The sequence below is a fragment of the Atractosteus spatula genome, chromosome 2 (genome assembly GCF_055471065.1).
Source record: "Atractosteus spatula isolate fAtrSpa1 chromosome 2, fAtrSpa1.hap1, whole genome shotgun sequence".
NCBI lineage: Eukaryota > Metazoa > Chordata > Actinopteri > Semionotiformes > Lepisosteidae > Atractosteus > Atractosteus spatula.
Genome location: NC_142707.1, coordinates 16,889,778 through 16,909,827, shown reverse-complemented (window position 1 = coordinate 16,909,827; position 20,050 = coordinate 16,889,778). Strand labels below are relative to the sequence as shown.

Here is a 20,050-nt window from a genome sequence, read left to right as displayed (position 1 = left end):
AGCACAGATCAGTAAAAGCTTACCAGAAAATTTCAAATTTAACAATATACCACTAAGGCACTAACTAATTCAAGGCCAACCTTCTGAACTGAAAGAACTGGTTAAGGGATGCCACTGAGAAGCTAACAGTGAACAATTTGAGAAGTTCCATGCCTGCAATGGGAGTCAGTGTCATTCGAGTTTACAACAAAACAAATTGTAAATAATACAATAGACATGATAGAAGATTTTGTAGTCAGTCAATACAATAATTGAACTTTTTGGTCTAACTGCAAAGTCCAATGTGGCACTTCACCCAATCAGTACCATATCAACTATTAAGCATGGTTGTGGCAGCGTCATGTCATGAGGATACTTGTTTTCAAGGGAATGGGAGCACTGTAAGGACTGTGGGTAAAATAAAAGGCATAAAGTACATCAGAATCCTGGAAGGAAATGTGCTCAAATCAGAAAAGTCTTATACTGGGTTGAAAATTCAGATTTCAAGAGAACAGTGGCATGAAGCACAATGCAAAATCAACACAGGAATAGTTGACTCCTTGAGTGACCTCTTCAAAGTCCTGACTTGAATCTGATAGAAAATCTGATAGTCTCATCTATGTGAGACTTGAAGACAAGAACAAAACTAGTAAGAAATTGAATAATTATTCAAGGATGAGTGGGCATAAATTTACCTTCACAGTGAGCAATACTGGCAGAGGCCTATTTTAAAAGCTTCCACCAAGAACCTGAATACTTGCATTCTGCAAATTTCCATCTGTATATTTTTGTTGCCGACAATCAGCTTCCTAGACATAGAACATAATCTAGTTTGACCATTATAGTTTTGAATAAAAAAAGGTCATTTGAAAAATGATTACATGGCAATGGTGGCACAGTGCTGCAGTGGTAAGCATTGCTGTTTCACAGCACTGGGACCCTGAGTTCAATTCTTGGCGTCCTGTTTGTGTGGTGTTTGTAAGTTCTCCGTGTTTAAGTGGGTTTTCTAGGGGTGCTACGGTTTCCTTCCAGTCTAAAGACATACAGTACTGGCAGGCAAACTGACTTATGGGAAAATTGTCCCTGGTTGGTGTTTGTGTCTGTGTGTGCCCTGCAATGGACTGGTATCCCGTCCAGTGTGTACCCTGCCTTGCGCCTGTTGCTTACCTCTGTTGGGTAAAGAGATTAGAAAATGGATGGACAATTTTGTTATTTGTAATATATCAAACTATGATAATTTTGGTCAATGGTAAATACACATTGCAAGGCAACATGTATAGATACAGTATGTGCTTGTGTCAAAGCACAAATCCAAATCCTTTGGTTGGTCCAAATTAAATATTTTCTATACAGTTTCTGTGTTTCAAAGTATTGATATGTGATCCTCCAGGAAATTTGTAATGGTGAGTTTTTCCTTCACCATTACATGTTTTAATATATGACAATATTTATAGTATTTAGTTTAATACTAATTAATTCCTAATCAAAACAATGAACTCTAAAAAAACAGTAATAAAAAACACATAATATAGAATGGTATAAACAAAATGAAACTGGTAAATGCAAAACTGTATCCTAATGCAACAACCCAAATGAATAAAGATACAAAAATCATTCTAATGCTAGGACAAATCATCAAAGGTTCTAAAAGCTCTAATGGCATTGAAACAAAGGTAATTCGATGCACAGAATTTCCAATGCTAAATCACGTTGGTATGTTGAATTTTACAGTTTTATTTTACTATGTAAGTTATTCTTACTGTTTTAAGTTCTTTAATGTTGACTGTTTGTGCTGCCAAAGCTTTCAACGAAAACCTGCCTGAGTTTCAGCCAGCTTTCTGGCTGAAAAATAACCCTAGGATTCCTAGACATTTACATGTACTTCGCAGAAGACAGTTTACTTGTATTTAAATGAGAACCATGACATGACGTCTGTAGTAATCTTATAAGAATGACGAAGAGCTATGAGTTTTAGACCAGGGTAAATACTAAGAGAGGTGCCACAATTTCAAGCAAAGGCGGAGCCTGAGAAACAATCAAGAATTATTATTACCCTTTTACAGATGAAGACTACCTTCTCTTTATTTTAAATATATATAAAAAGAATGATTAATCTCATTCCTCCATTTGAGCCTTGTCAGAATTGTATTTAAAATTCAGGTTAACATGCACAATTATCATAAATGTCATGTAGAATTACATTTTAATTCCATTCATTTTAAAGAAACGGATAGCATAGGTTCAACACAAAACTGGAACCAATAAAGAATTGCCTGAATGAAAATCTTCCTAAACAACAAAAATCCTATCATCCCAAAAAAAAAAGAAAAATGGTGAACACTTAACAGAATCCAAAAACATTCTGGCAGAATCTGAAAAGCATCTGGGCACATCGGGGGGTCAAACCCATCACTCATGTCAGGGAGAGAAATTAGTTTTACTGCAAGGGCTCAATTTTCATAATGCACTGGTGGTTTCATTAAAAAAATGACAAGTTTTAAAAACACTGCTGTCATTGCAAAGAGCATGATAGCATTATATCACAAGGAACAAATGAATGTTTGCAGAAAAATCCCACCAATACAGGCAAATAAATACTCTAGTCTTTCAACTGCCCCCCCCCCCTTAAAATTATCAGTAGTCTGACAGCACTGATTTAGGATACAAATGTATGAAAATCTCCTGTTGTTGTTAGAAAGTTGCATACTGTAAGTCTTATCTGGGCAATAGTAATTGACTGTCATTTCTTTATATTTCAGACACTTATAAAACTTATTTAAAACGTATGTATATACTGTATATTTGTCTGATTCCTTCGGCATACATAATCCACTACCATTGTGGCACTCCAGCTTCAGATATATTGAAGTTAAACATTATTACAAAAACACAGAATTAAGTTCAATACGTTGATGAAGCTAAAACAACAGCTTTTTGGACTATATTTAGGTGATCCAGAGAAGCAGACTAGAAATTTTTGTTTAAAGCATCACATGGTCTTTGAACACTACTTTCATATCTTATCTGTTACCCTAGGCTTAAAATCAGCAATTATTTTTTGTTGTCAAATTGCTTGGTGTAACATGGGAAGCATCTTGTTCTGTAACTGTAGCCCTAATTTAACATTGTTAACATTAAGCCACTGATTGATAAGTGATAATATCAGTGAACCTGATTTATCAGAACACCAGAAAGGCTACAAATGAGAAAGTGAGTATCCTCTTATCAAGTTCATTTGATTCTGTTTCTCTGTTGTTCCATATAGAGCACTGCGCTCCAACTTACTCTGTGTGATATGTAAATCCGGCCAATCCTTTGGCGTTTCCCTTCATATACTGGGAAGGAAGAGTACTGTCCTTGCTTTGGAATTCTGTGCACACTCAGTTAGTAGTGAGTAAGAGAAAAATCTTTTCTTGCTGTCTTTTAACATGCAATTAAGCACTTTTGGAGCAAATGATGTCACATTTCTTCTAAATGCAAATAAAATTTAAATGTCATTCACTATTAGTGAATAAAAGCTCTTTTTCAATACTGTTCACACTATGAACCCAAACAGTGTACGCTCCATGAATATTCTTTAATTAATGAGTAAAAGCTTTTAAAGGAAACATGACAGCAAGTGGCCAGTACCTAAGCTCAATGTGCCAATAAGACATTTCTAACAAACAGCAAGATATCTGTAGTTGCTCCGGAGCTTATCACATCAAATGGAAAATAAAAAGCCTTGCCAGATGTTTACTAGTTGATAGTTAATACAACACGTAAATGTTTTGAATATTCCCAAAGATAAAAGTAATAAAATAGACAGTCATAATACACAGCAGGATACAATTGAAGGATACAATTGAAACAAATTAATAGCTTTGCATTTCTGGTGCCATATTATACACTTGAAAAATATTACTTAAAGGAAAAGAGAGTCTTACTGTTTAGTCACTTTTGACTTGATATTTTTATCCAGTACAATACATTTTATCAAGCTTACTTTATTCACTCCTACTTTGCAAGTTCCTTAAAACAGTCTCAGGAATTTACAAGTTCTTTTACACATAAGCCACTGCACCTAGTTACTTTAATTGCATTTTTGTTTGTTATTACTCTCTGTGCTGTACCCCGATGAGCTTCTGGCAGGTGATGAAATAAATTACTCAGTGATCTCAAGCATGCTAGTGGGAGGCCTGCCTCATGTAGTTGGGAAGGTATGGCTCAGGATGAATGACTCATGTGACACTTCTGGACGGGCTTGTGTTTAGATTATCGCAAGCCAAATATGCTAGGTGGCATAAGCTCTGATGCTAAGTACAAAAATTAACTATTTATGACTCCTGTTTTTATAAATATCTTGTGTGTTTTTAAAGCAGGAAAATGTATTTAAAAAGTTTCAGCAGCAGCAAAATAGTGAAACAAAGGCAAAACAACCATCTCTCTAAGGCACTCCAGTTTGGTGGGTGTGCATACTCTTATTATGTATGAGAAGTAATAGGAGAGTGGAGGATGATGTATGACTATGATTTTTTTTTTGCCAAAATGGGCTGCTGAGGGAATATGTGTTAAAATACTTCACAGTTTAAAAGTACATTTGCAGAAGATTATGGTAACTATACAGAAATACCATAATCAAAATCCCTATTCTCTCCTGATTGTCACTGCAGTGTCTGTATGCTAATCCCTCTCCTTCACTGAAAACTGAAGTCAGCTGTCAAGAAACAGTACAATTCTCCGGTATGGGGTTCACAGTGCATGGCACTCTGTGAAGTGTGAAAACTGTACTTTCAGTAGCAATATTAGATTTTAATTCTGCAGTTTTGCATAGGCATTAGTTTGGATGCCTTTGTGTCTTGAAATCCCATTTTTTCCCTTACATGTTCAAGCAGGGACTGTCAGTGCGCAGAATTATATGTCCAAGATATGAGGGCATTTCAGTGTTCTCCTGTAAAGAGGTGAGGAATGCAACATATTATTATACTGAAAACATTGCATGAAAGAGGACTTGTCACAGACAGCATTCTATGAAAAAAGGGCAGGATTTACACTGTGGAAAATAAAACTGATGCTGCAGCATGTGGGGAAAGTGTAATGAGTTATTTTTCCAAAATCTACAACCTATCTTTCAAAGTTCTGGAAAATGAAAACCACTTTTGTGGTATTTGTGTCTCCCTGAATTATTGTGAAACTTTATACAACCACAATTCACAAGGAATAATAACACTCAAGAATCAGATGCTTCTGCAGATGTATTTTAAGTACTGTATACAGCAATGGGTTTTGGCTTAACGTGCTTGGTTAAGGGGCAGACCCCTGGCCAGAGGACAAGGACGGTCAGTCCCCCATTCAGAATGAAGACTTACCCAAGTGGGTAAGGTAATGCAAAAATAGGAGTTTTCATATGATATATACAGTGTATTACTAACATCAGAAATTATTATGAATTAGAACAGCTGGACAAAATTGGCTTATTTGTCATCATCCCTCCCAAACTGCAATTAGGAACTTCCATTTCATCTATTAATATGGATCACTTCATACATTTGTCACAACTTCAAACCTCACTGAAACATAACATAAGCTCACATGGAATTAAGAAGACCACAACTCATATTTTTAAAACACTTAATGAAAACATGGTATTCAATGAAATCATCTTTTGATTAAAATAAAATGAAGATTATATGTATCCAATACTTTCTTTTTACAAATAAACTTCAGAAACATTAAGATACCGTCACAGTTCAAATATAGCTGACAAAAGTTAATTCCTATATTTCTTTGTTTCACAAAATACTTAGAAATGTCTTTCTGTTTCTCTATTTCAGGTACTGTATATCAGAAGTGTCACTAATCATTTTAAACTATGCACTTTTATGTTTCCACTGTATCTTTAAGCTTTCTACCCTTTCTGTTCTTTGATGTAACAAGGACAGTTCTAGACAAGGCTTCAGTTCAAGTAAGAAAAGCCTAAAGATCTTGAGGGGGGAAAAAGCATGGTTTTTAAAATTTATACACTTTCTAATGCCTTTGTTCTGAACTTGAACATCTTGAAGAAGTTTCTTCACTTCTTTCTTTGCTTTGAGGACCATATAGTACATTTGTCCTCCTGGTTTCCAGGCTTATTAATATGTAACAGTGTCTTCACTACTCAGTTCCATGCTTTAACTGCATGCAGAGTCATGGCTGACCCTAGCTAATCAATTGGCAATCTATATGGGTTTGACTGATAAAAGAGCCTATTAGATTTAAGCAAATTAAGGGACAGCACCAATGTCACCAGCTTATTAATCAGTATGTTTTGGTTCTATGTGTCCGAAATACCAACAAGTGTCTCCAGGGAAACAAACAGTACCAGCAGTTTGTGAAACACAAGGTTTTAATGTTCAGGTAGTAAGCACTACATGGGGGACAGATTATGTTAATAAACTCATCATGCAATTTAATTAAATTAATATCAAACTGAGTAAGGGTTCACAGCAGTATTTTGTATTTGTGAATATATTAAAGAATTCAAATAACAGATTTTAAGTACTTTTTGTTTTCTAAATTTATTTTTTTCACTTTATTATTCTCAGTGTATTGTTTTATCTTTATCAGTTTTACTTTTCTTCAGTAATCAAGAAATCTCATTACTGTCTATGGGAAACATCTTGAAATGAATGCATTCTAATGACCTCCCTCTACATCTTGATTTGTAACATAAATGTTACAGTGCTAAATAATTCTATTGGGGAGCACATGACTAGGAAAAAACTGAAGGTCCAAAGAGTATTGACAAGCCAAATTCACAAACAGAGGTAGTTAAACCCTGCATGATAGAATGAAGAAAATCACTTTTGGGATTAGCTACGTGGTCCCATTGATCCTGCTGGAAGGAAGATGGGTCAGTGGCATACACAGAAAATGTATTTTTGCACAGCATGCAAAACACAGTATGGCCTAAAACTAGCTCAATAGAAAGCAAGTTAAGGCCTGGGGTGGCCTTTAGTTCTCAGCCATGGATCTTAATCCCTCTGTATGTATCTTTGTGATTGTACCTCCAAAAATTATTCTGAAAGTAAATCCCTTTAAAACAACATTGCAGCCCTTCCTCAAAACAATATCTTATTGCCTCTGCTATCATTTGGCATGTATTATAGCTCATTTATGAATGTCTTATATTTTTCAGTGGTATGAAAGTACTTAGGATTCCTTTTATAACCTCCATGGCTAATTTCATTCAACTTAAACACACATACTCCGGCACATAGCACATGCTTTCCAATATGATTTTATGTGTAAATCAGCTTAATAAGTTTTCACACCATTAACTAAAAGGAAGCATGAACCACAGCCTATTTAACCAATGAGTTGTCACCTTTCATTTGCAAGGACGGTCATAAAAAGACACATTTCAAAGCCATAAGAGTCATAATTAAAATCAACAACAATTTAACAATGTAAAAGGTATGCCCTTAATGCTATCATAAACTTCCAGTGTTCCTTCTCCCCAGCTTGGAAGAGATGTTTTTATTTTTTTCTTTAGCTACCATGAGTAGCCACTAAGAAAAGGCTTATGTCACAACAGACAATTTCTTAGTCTTTGTATTATACATATAGAAAATTACTGTTCAAGATATTGTAGCAATCCTCCCTTATTTGTCCTAGCTTTGACTGCATGTAAGGAAGGAGGGACAGGAGAGCAGAATCACAGGCTCACCAGCATTTCTTGTATTTTAATGGTTAAGCAGTATGTGTGCTTATCATGGAGGAGGGTAGAAAGCTAGAAAGAGAGAAGCAGCTAGCAGTTATGCGAGGTAGAAAGAGAAAGGAAACTTCCCCCATTCATACAGTATGTATAGTGAGAAATTAAATAATGCTGAAAGAATGAATTGTTTTAAAAGTCTATAATTACAATAATTAAATCATTACCCTACACTGTAAAGTAATTAAACACAAAATTAACATACACAGTAAATAATAATAATATCACCTGAGCACTTACCTTGTATAGCTGAAAATGCATCAGACAATATGCACAATTTACCACACGTGTGCAAAAGCAAAGCAAGACTGATGTGGAAAACAAAGCCCTAGTGGAGATTGCATTAAATTTGCTCTGCACTATTCATCTACAGAAGGAACTTGCTGCACTACCTTCTCTATATGCATGTACTGTAAGATAAACTCTATTTACCAATGTTCAAATGTTACTGTAGTGACTATACAAATACTCCAATGGTCTTTACATGCATGTCTTTACATGGCAGTAAGGGCCACTGCACATTTTCCATACAGAACTTAACTGATAAAGGAGGCAAGGCCAGAAGTGAGTTTTACTGAGTTCTCTGATTAGAAAGGACAAATATACAGTAGTTACATTTCTAGAAATCTTTCAGAACTGTGACCTGGATCACAATGATCTGAAAAGTTAACATAGGACATCATAGCATGGAAAATAACATGTAATCATTATTATTTAAATAGTAGCTTCACTGCTAGACCCTGGATAATTCAAATGGTTTATGATTCAAAATGAAGTACAAAAGATAATGTAGTGTCTATCAAACATGGGACTTAACATTAAGCAGTTTGTTCAGTATACTCACAAATTGATATTCATAAAGGGACTAATTAGCAAAAGATACATTTTTATATTTTTTCAATTACAATTTCATAAGCCTTTACTTTGGTAAATGCAAACTTTCCTCATAGATGCAATAGGGTTAAAGGTTGCTGTTTCTGTTTATTTTGGGGGTTTTTTATAGTAAGAGGAGAAAAAAATAAAGGTATGGATGTGGAAAAGATATACTGTATGTATCCTCTTACTTATACAGCAGACAATCTGCTACTTTTCACACTGTAAACATAGCACAAATAGAAGAGCTAAGGTATGATATGGAGTGCAGATGTAGCTTGTTGATAACATTGCAAGCACATTAGGTCCTAGCTAATTACAAGACACAGAGTTGTGTGGCTTACCATGCAAGCTCTGACAAACTGAACTTCTCCCGATCCTTAAGCCTTGGCAATGCCAGCATGATTGTGCCAGCCTTCTGGGAGTTTCTCTTAAAACCAGTTACAAATATATAGCCCAAAAAGACTGTAGGCTGTTGGTATTGCTGACAGAAACACTCCTGCATCCTTTAACCACCTGCAGGAGGAGGGCCTGAGTCAATGACATAATCTGGTTTCTGCTGGAAAATATTTTACAGTGGCTCCCTCAGGGATGCTTTATTGTCATATATTGTATATAATTTGAAAGCTGTACATAAGAATGTGGTCTCAAATCTACTGGGAGAGCTGGTATTGAAGTAATAGTAAAACTAAGTATAACTATATTGACAATCCCTCTGTAAAACCTTAACTGTAGGGTGTTAATTTAGAACAAAAAATCTTGGAGAAATGCTTTTTTTGTATAAAAGATGTGAAAAAATAGTTAAGCAAAACAGATTTTAGGAAAAAACAAAGTTCAACTTACCGCCAGGAGGTAGAGTTATTGTTGTAGGACTGCTTATTACACATCCCTGGCTGTTACAGGCATTAACCTGAATAGTGTAGTTAGAATAAGACACCAATCCACCAATGGACACCCATTCCCCTGCCTCTTCACTGCTGTGCAGAACTTTGGTATCAGTCTTCAAAGAGTAGTTTTCAGCTGTAAAATAAACACAAGTGCTGGTAGTGTCCCCTTACTGAGGATTCAGGCAAACATCAAGCTGAAACTGAAAAATGAATATTTGTTGTCTTGCATTAAGATATCACATTAATATTTCCTCTATTGAAAACAACAACAGTACAAATAATTGTTTAGAGTGATCTAAGGAGAACAAATGGGATGACTGCCTTAGGATGATAGGCAAATACTATGTTTATGTGTCACACAGTTTATTATTACTGTTGTTCATTTTTATACTAGTGGTTAGGCCAGTAACAAGTGTTAGTTTGGTTGACAAAAATATTATGAATGGGGCTGATATGTGGGGCTAAACGTTTTATGTAGAGGTCTAACATTACAAGACCTTTAAATCTCATCATCTCAATCTACTAAATTAGGGGTTGTTTTATCCTTAGATTTATCTATAAAGAAATCCATTTCTTCACTCAAGTTTGTTGTTTTTTTACTAAATGCCTGTGTTTACTAAGAATTATTACCAGTCACAGAACAAAGACATGAATATGGCTTTTCAAAAACTGCAGTTTATCTAAAAAATACTAATCACCCAGAATTCACAGAATTGTACTCTAACCCAACTCTATATGCTTGGTCAATGCCCTCATTTCTGACCTTAGTGAGAAATGAACATCAGACAAGTAAAGGCAACTGTAACAGACTGAACTCTAAGCAGCTTCAGATAAGCAGAGATGATGCCAATAGCTGCTGCAAACTAGTAGATTTATTTAATAAAAATAACACAATTAAAACAAATTAACTTCTATAATGTAGTTTCATTCCAGTGCACCTACAGTATCTACATAAATGGGGACCTAGAATTGCTGGTGGTTATCCCATGCCTTCTTGTCCACTTAACACCATAGAAATCAAGATAAACTCTGGCCAGATGAGCCAATGTAGCCAGGATATAGAATACCTACCTATACAGTATTTTTAGAAAATGAGTAACTTTAAAGAGGTATTAGTTATCGCCAGCCTCTCTGTATCTCAAATTGTCTGAACATAGATACATTTTTTATATTGCATTTATCTATACATAGATAAACAGATATCATTTTTGGTTTTATTTCTGGTTTATCTATAGTGTTGATTTAAAGTTCGTGAACTCCAAAGATAATGTAAATAGGGAAATGTAATAGATTTACCATGACAACCTTCTTGAATCAAAGCCAGTCTATATATACTGTAAATATTCAGTAGGGTTTATAGTAACCAATTTCATGTCTCTTGAAACAAAATGATGTACGAATTAAACAAACAATGTAAAGGGGACAGGGGATGTGAAAAGTGAAACAGTTTCCCCAGTTTCTTTAGATAAATCTTACATTCTGAGTTTGGAAGGCCCAAACCCATATAAAAATTGGAAATGTTTTGAGCTTGGTTTTCATGCTTTAAGAGTGTGGAAACAAGTCATGCCACTATCTAAGGATATTTCTAAGGACCTCAGAAAAAGAGTATTAATGCTCATCAGCTTGGATAGGGTTATAAAACCATTTCTAAGGATGTGGAGCTCCACCAATCCACTACCAGACAGATTGTACAAAAACTGGAGAAAGTTCAAGACCACAATCACTCTACCAAACAGTGGTCATCCTATTAAAATCTTTCCAAGAAAAAACTGGATAATCATCAAGGAACTGCGGGACACTCTTGGTTAGTGTGACAGTTAATGACCAGCTAGCAGAAAATGACTGAAGAATTGTGTTCAGTCAATACCAAGGAGAAAACCATTGCTCTCCAAAAATAACATTGATGCCCTTCTGAAGTTTGCCATAGAGCACATACAGTACATTAGCTAATCAACCAGGCTTCTGGAATAATGTTCTCTGGACAGACAATTTGAAGATAGAACTCTTTGGTGTCCATGAGAAGCATTACAGTATGTTTGGTGAAAACCAAATACTGCTTCTGAACAGAAGAACCTCATCCCAACTGTCAATTATGGGGATGGGAGTTTGATAGTTTAAGGCTTCTTTGCTGCCTCAAGACCTGGACAGCTTTCCATTATTGACAGAAGTACGAATTGTGTATCGTATCAGAGGATTCTAGAGGAGGAGGCAGGGCCATCTGCCCATGAGCTGAAGCTAAAATAATGGAAAAATTTGCAGAAATATCTATTGGTCCCACAATATTTCTTTTGGAGTTAGTTATACTACGTGATAAATACTCTGCATAATACCCTATGTCTACATTTAGCACTATATCCCAGTTTATAAGTTGAAAAGAGCAATAGTCATTATTTGGCAAGTCAATGCTTAATTATGTTAATAAAATTAGATTTCTAAGTTGGCCTCACTCCCAGCTGTATTTGATAATTGAAGTTTTGTAATAACATTTGCTCATTAATGTCTAGTATATAACCTTGATTATGCATATTTAAACTTAAGATGATTAAATAAAAGTTGATACTAAATGATACAGGATTAAATACTCAGCTTTGTGAAGAAAAGCAGAAATTGGAGTAGATTATGAAAGCCTATTTTAAGAAACTCTCCTATTTGACAAATTACGGTAGTAAAAGAGTCATAATTTATTTTGGTTGAAGACAGTATATCTCCTACTCACCTTTAATACATAAAGAAAGACCACTTTGTGCCCCAGTCAAAGGCTCTGAAAAGAATGCCCCAAATCACCCGTGTTCTACCACTAAGGCATATGTAACAGTTTAAAATTGATTTATGTTTATTGAAGAGAAAGAAAAAATGTTAATGTTAAACTTTTAACCCCTGCAAGTACACATCAGAAATCAAACTCATTTGTTGGATTATGATATATAATTAAAGGGTTAAAGTGCCACCTGCCTTAGCTTCTGAGAAAGGTCAGAAAATAAAACATCACAAGTTTCATCTAGTACTACAAGGAACAATTGTGCTGTTACATCCTATCTATATTCTGTAACACAATTATATTACAATTCAAAAATAAAATGTAATATTTTGAAGGCTTCACAGAAAGGAAACACATTTAACCTTAAGCACTAACTGTCATATACTGTATAAAGAAATGTAATCCGTAACCACTATTTCCAGCTGAAATTGTTAAACACACAAAATTCTCTGCTGAAAAGCGTTGTGTAGCATTTTTAAAATAAAAAATATAGTTAAAACTCAAAAAGGAAATGAATAAATGAATAAGTGTGAGTCTTGTTTAACAGAATCCATTTCTACTATAAATAAAAAGGACTTCATTCAGGCCCATCAGAAGCACAGGAGCAAAACTCAGTATGGTACAGTATGTGACCTGAGCAACAGCACAAAACCCATGACAGTGAAGCAAAGATCTATTCTGGCTGTTCACCAGCCTGGCTATGTGAGGAAAAGAGCAATTGACCATTAAATAAAAAATATGTTAACATTCGCAGCAAAAAGCACAATGATGGATGTCATCCCTGTACATAAGAGTAGTTTGTATTGAAGGCATGGAGATCAGTGCTAACAGTGCGACACAGGGTGACTACTGTACATGCTGCATTGGCCAGAGAGTTGCTCCCTTATTGTCTTAAGCAGGAAAGATTTCAATTAAATTTATGTATGTGAGATTACTGACTAAAATACACTATTGGGTATCTTTGATTTCAAAATTGTATACGGCTGACAAATATCTACAACTGTACATACAGTACATCTGTGGAGCTGCAGATAAAAGTATTACCACTCAAGTTAATTTGATAAATATCTTTACCACCAATTCTAAGGTCAATGCCACACAAGTGTACTTAAAAAATATTACATGGTATGGTGTGGCAGAGTGAAATAGAAAATAACTGAGTTACTGCCAATATTTCTGTGCATACATACTGTACATGTACAGCAGTTATACAGTATAGTAACTACATATTTTAGATACACATTCTTATTGTTTCCCTCTTATTATACTAGTTGACCTGTAATTTTCCTGTTCCATATCATTTCTAGACTGATGAATACAGTCTACTGCAACCTTTAATCGAACGTCAATATCAGACCTTTTCATCTATGCTGTCAACAAAACATTTTTTGAGACTGCTTAAAGACAATAAAGACTGCTAATAATGAAATAATTAATAATTAAAGACTGCTTTCATTTTGTAGCTTATCCAATAAAAGCCAATAAGGAGAATTTACAGAGGACCAATGATGAAACTTAGAATACAGTCTATATTATTAAAGTCTGCAGGTGTGTAAGAGCTTGTATTAATAGAAGGTAAGACAGATATCTTACAATGAACATTTTTCAGGGTTATGTCTTTTAAGAGTGTGAAGTCTCTATGAATTATGTGAATTAATTAACAGTTTCACAATGCTGGGAGGCGGAATCATCTAAAAAGACTTCCAAATTAATTATGTTAAAAGTGGAATTAGAAGCCTCCTTAGAAGGTTCAACCTCCCAGCACTGCATAACGGCAAGAGCTAATTATCATTCATTCCAATAACAGATAGACTGATAGAGACACAGACAAAAGAGAGGGATGGATGGAAAGACCGATGGACAGATAAAATGAAAAATGTGATCTAAATAAATACATATTTTAAATATAACTCCCCGTGACCCTGAATTGGATGATGCACTTAGAAAATGGATTGGTGAATATTATAGGAAAAATTGTATTTTTAATGTTTAACTATAAGCTCTCTAAATAGGCACTAGAGTAAAACAAAAAAAGGCAAGAATAGAAAAACCTATTTGTAGGCAGCTTACTTTCTATATGTACATTCCCTCACACACAAAGTCACATATTTATAAACCATTAAAGAGGTCAAGTGGTACTTATTACAGACCCAATCTACTACCACTTACACTAATGCAATAGATGCCAGGAAATACGGTCCAGCTTTCAAATTAAAAAGAAATTAATTTTCTTAACTCTACAGCACACTTCTTCACCAATCATACAGTCATACAAAAAAGGCATGCTTTGAGAATTAAAGTACATAACCTCAACCTCCTGCCATTCTAATGGCTTCAAATGCAGTATCATAAAGAAATCAATAGGCATGATGTGTGTAAAGTGAATAAAGGACTTCAAAATACATTTCCTGACCGTTAGCAAGATGAAAGTACAGATGTGGCACGGCTCTTCATTTTTTATTTGAACAAAAACAAGTGTGATAAAATTTCAGTTAAAGCAAAAATAAACAATCTTTAATGAATTTATCTGAGTTCTATTCCCAGAACGAATCATTTCTTGCCCCAGTTTGACTAGCTCAGCAACCTCTTTAAGTCAAATCTTGTAATTGCCTCCAATTTACCTATTCTGCTTTTGGCAGTTGGTAAAATGAAATGCTAACATGAAAGCATCCATCTCATTTTAGAACCACTTTTTTCATTCTTTTTACCCTGGATAAAAATATGCAGGCACTGTGTGCTTTATTTCCACTAGGAGATAAACGGCCAGTTTTCAGTGGCTGAAGAATATATAATGGTTAAAAAGTCACTTTTTTTTCCTCCAGCTCTACATAAATCACAGAACTAGTCAATATTTAATAATGCTTGCCTTGGTCTGGAGTCCCTTGATCACCCCTGTCATGTGTAATAGCTCCCACTCCGATATCTTTGACATAAAAGCCTGGCTTTACTGCAATACTAACATGTAGAGGGTCATTACGGATCGACATTTACCTTAATCTGTGACTGCCAACCATGAACCGATAAATTCCAGCTGAATCCACTGGGAGAAATCAGTAAACTTCTCAGTAGAGAGGACTGAAAGAGAATTCTGCCAAGAATGGAATCCATTTTACAGCGAGGGGCAGGTGAGCAAATGGACTCTGACGTGTGAGAGCACCCTGTCTTTGAAACATTTACACAGAGCTGAAGACTTGAGGGACAGACTGACAGCCTCACTGTGACATGACTTGGGGCTGAAGGGGGATAGATGGAGCTGTAGGAGCCCACAAAAAAGGAAACATAAAATATACAAAGTGCAATTATGTGCAAGGAGCATGGAATTTTTGCATTATTTAATCCTACTTGTACATCATAACATTCAAAAACCACAACTACAACAAAAACAGAAAGCAACATAAAAACATTGCTTTGTTGTCCAAGGATCATCTGTACAATTTCTTTTTTCTCCCTTTCGAATCAATCACTACACCTCATAATCTTGCAGCTTCTTCTCAGAAGAATACATCAAAGAATTTGCTGCATAAGAACAGGACATGCCAGTCTTTGTAAGAGGTCAGCTCCATCTGCTTGTACATAGAGATTAGAATCTTGAGTCCATAAGCTGCTCTTCCTACTTGTCAAAAAAGGTACTTTCAAGTTTTTTTATGGTGCCTATACAGGAGAAGCAGAAGCATTTGTGTTTTCCAATGTATTGGTATGCACACACAAAAACCCCTGGGACTGGACACATTGTGAGTGTCAGGTTAAATCCAAAATAAAGTTAGGTGTTTGAGCCTTTTCTGCTGAAGTTTTCAGATTTTGATGTTGTATGTCACAGCTGTCAGGCAGAAGAAAGAATTGAGATGGAATTATACGGGCACATTTTCTTTGGGTGGAACCAAAAGAACTGGCCACTGACTAGTAGATCAAACCATAAAATGATTACAATATTGGGTTGAGAACTTGCAGGACAATGAACAATTATTCATGTTTTTGTTGGGTACCCTCTCTATAACTTGAATGGCAGGGTTGCAGAAATAAAGCCTTAAAATTAATCTGTGCTATCATAGTCACACCTTTGGTTAGTTCTTTCAATGATAAACATCTTGATAACACTTTTAATAGTATAATCTGATTTACAGCTAATCTGTGTTCAACATCTTATCTAATTTTTTTCTTTTTTGTGCGTGGGATACCCTAAATACAGTACCCTCCAAAAGAATGCTGAAAAAATATTATTGTAGCTGTCACATGAAAACAAAGGTGATTGCAGTCAATATTGCAAAGACTGTTAAAATCGAACCACTAATATTGTGTTAACTATTAAAATGGGTGAAATCCTTTGAAAAGGTAGCGATATGCACATATTTTTTTAGGTTTTTGTTTTACAACTGCATACTTGCAGAAAACATACTAGGGTAAAAACAATGTTTGATCACTAAATCAAATGTTGTGTGCTCCTTATTTAAAGCTCTTCTACATTTTCCACAATTCACATTCTAATTTCAGTAGTGGAATAAATTATACTTTGAAGGACTTTGCATTATACTATGTAGAATCTGTGAGCATGTATCAGTCTATATACTGTAGATTCTTGTAGTCTATATACTGTAGATTTGTAGACTCTAGATCATGTACCAGTAAATATAACACTGTCAGCTTCACCACATTTTATGCCATGTTGTTTTCAAGAAAATCAAAACATTATTTTAATTTCAAATTGAAGAAAATGTTTTCTTTCAATTTTACAAAATGTATACAATCTATAGACAGAGATGGTTTCTGAGTTGTGACCCATCTGTGCATGAAAAGACAATGGTACATGGTACATACAGTATTATTATAATATGGGTGAAGTGATATCTGTTTTGAAATTTAATAGTCTCAGATGTGCACATGTAGTATTAGATCCTTTTTAAACAGATATCCCGACAAGAGTTTTTATCAAAGTTATTTATAAAGGTTATAACCTAAAAAGCAATTACAGTGCAGTGGCACTTTTGATCACTATATGAAATTCTGTAAATGTATCTATGATTTCCAAGATGTTCATTCACAATTAAGACAAAATACTGTATATAAACCGTCAGTAACAGCTGTGGTTGTTTGTGTCATTAACTTTTTTCACCTTGTTCTCATTTCCTCTGGCATTGCAAATATGAGACTTTGTAATTAAAGTTAATCTGTCAATATGTGAAAATTTCAAGTCTTTCTTTCTGTTCAGATGGTATCTTTGTCGATTTATTTTCTGGGGGCTAAAAAAAAATGCAGGAGCTCTTAGCAATTACATGAATTGACAGAAAAGTCTTTAAATAGGTATCGTGGTCATTTTGACCATTCAGGAATTTTAAGTGTTAATGACCAGGACATACAGTATAATTACAGGGCAGTTACAGTATACCACCAGAGAAAATGCACAAAAAGAAAATGGTAAAAAAACTAAAATCACTGAGAGAAATATACAGTATACTGTCGTGTAGATGACGAGATATGATATTAATGTGGTTTGTGTCGTTGCGCAATATATATTATATATATAATTTAATAAAATGCTGGTTTATTGATTATGTGCTATAAAGTATTATTTTTAGAGTGAAAAGGGAGTTGGAATGTGATCCTGAGTACACAGGGTAATTACTTGGTTACAGGTCATGCAGAACTGCACTATCAAACCAAGCTCAGAACAATTAAGAGCTGACATGGCAAAATGACATGGAAAGCACAAGCTGCATTTATTTCTGTTACTAAAGTAAGCAGAATTGCTTTATAAAGGCAGGAGTGGCATGGATATTAATGTCCTAATTTCCATCTTTAAACGACTTCTAAAATTAAAGTGAACTACAGTAGAGTTCTATGGTGTACTCAACTAGAATACTGCTGGCAATTACAATCTTGTATACTTAAGCAATATTTAAATACCCTTTTGGACTACCACAAAGCACAATGCTGTACATTTTGTATATAGTTTTCTGCTTTTTACATCACACTTTGTATGTACAGTAATTTAGCTGTGAAATAAATGCATACATGAACTTTTTCGGCTGATGCATTTTTTTTAAAGACTAGACTAAAAATGCTTGTGTTTATTGCTTATATATTTGGCCATTACAAAACACAAAATGTGGAGCACACTTGTCATTACATTCAAAATATAAAGTTTTTAAAGGCTAAAAGGAAATCTGCTGTTGTTTTTAGTATTTAATGCAGAATTTGACAATTACATCCTGAATTAATATTTAATTTTGTACAGTAGGTGTTACATACAGTAACGTGATAAATTTAATCATATCATCTAAAATTATTTTGAAAGAAATAAAATTGCCATTTGTGGAGATCTGAAATAACACAGGTAAGATATGCTACTGAACATCATAAGAGACTTCACATAACTGCAACAATTCACAAAGTTCTTTATTATTTAATTAATTATTTTTGTAGCAGGGATCTACATATTATATTGAACAAATCTGGCAAATGTAAATTTATTTTACATTTATTTTACAGCAGAGTGCATACTGAATGTCACAGGATAGGAAAAGGTATGGCTGCTATTGGAAGCAATATAAGCTGTACATCTGTAACGGATTCTTTGCACAACGTTGCAGATGTTGTTTTGTGGTTTTCTGTCTCATTCCCCTCATGCAACCTAGATAAGCATATGCCTGTTTGCTAGTCTCTGAGCCCTGGGTGCCACATGTCAACACAGCTCATCCTACAGATGTTCAATGGGGCTTAAGTCTGGCATGAAGACGTGCATTGCATAGGACAGGATGAGCCCACAAGAAGGAGAAGTCCCAGGACTTCATCACTCCGCTGTGCAGTGAGGCCTGCCCTCCTACTCAAGTTGTCACACTTTAGACCTCCCCCTCGATTGTTTTGTTGCACTCAATAATCTGCATATCTGTGCCACATTCATTGATGTCCATGAGAGTGGCCAACACATTTTTATTCACTGCTAAAGGGGAGCTGATTCCACAGCTGGTGAGATCATTTGAGATATTGCTAACATCACCGTATTCTGTTGTGCTGATTAACATTGAAGAGCACAGGGCCACTGACTGGGTATATCCTAACACTCACCCACACATTTTGACTGTCCTGCTGCCTCCTTATAGTTGAGACAGTTACCTGTTGAAATTGTGACCTGGTGTTACTGATGCATTCTAATTGACAGTGTGAAAACATGGATCATGATGATGTGGCAATGTGTTGTAACTCATCATCTTCCAAATCATGGCATATCATTGACATACTTTTTGGCTGTAACATTGTCCAGTAAGAAATGACTGTTTGTCATTTGACAATAGTCAAATGATTGACATCAGTTTTGACATCCCACTGGTTAAAAACTACCTGTGTCCAAATCAACACCCTTAATAAGGAGGTGATTTAGTGCTTACACGACAGTTAAAGTCACTCAGAGGTATCGTGATGAGATATCACTGATCAATTAACAATCAAAATGACACCAAAATAATCAATGTCCAAAATCTTTATATTGTTTTTGTAAAAGCATATATGCATACAGTAGAATGATACATTTCTATGTTCCAGGATGCAACACCCCTTTATAAAAAGAAATGTCTCCTTGTTTAGACAAAGATTGTGGGAGTTTAGAGAAAGTTCCTAGTTTTAAATTTCCCTTTGTTTCCCTTTGTTCTCTGATTAGTATTTCACTGTTGATTCACATGAAGTCCACAGGTTTAACCTGGTCAAAGCCTTCAAGGATTTTGAACACTTGAACCAAGTCTCGTGTTATTTTTCTCTGTTTGAGACTAGAAATTTTGTTCTTTTAGACTATCTAGAGTAGGACATTCCTTTGAGATTGTGGATTGCTGTTTT

General features: G+C 34.9%; 1 protein-coding gene across 1 annotated transcript in view; it reads right to left on the bottom strand.

Moving 5' to 3' along the window:
* Window positions 1-20,050, bottom strand: part of ush2a (Usher syndrome 2A (autosomal recessive, mild)) — a 405,544-nt gene that overhangs the window by 179,638 nt on the left and 205,856 nt on the right. The window contains exon 37 of the mRNA XM_088939657.1: window positions 9,428-9,604. Within this exon, the coding sequence (XP_088795783.1) occupies window positions 9,428-9,604 (177 nt within the window). The remainder of the gene's footprint in view (window positions 1-9,427; window positions 9,605-20,050) is intronic.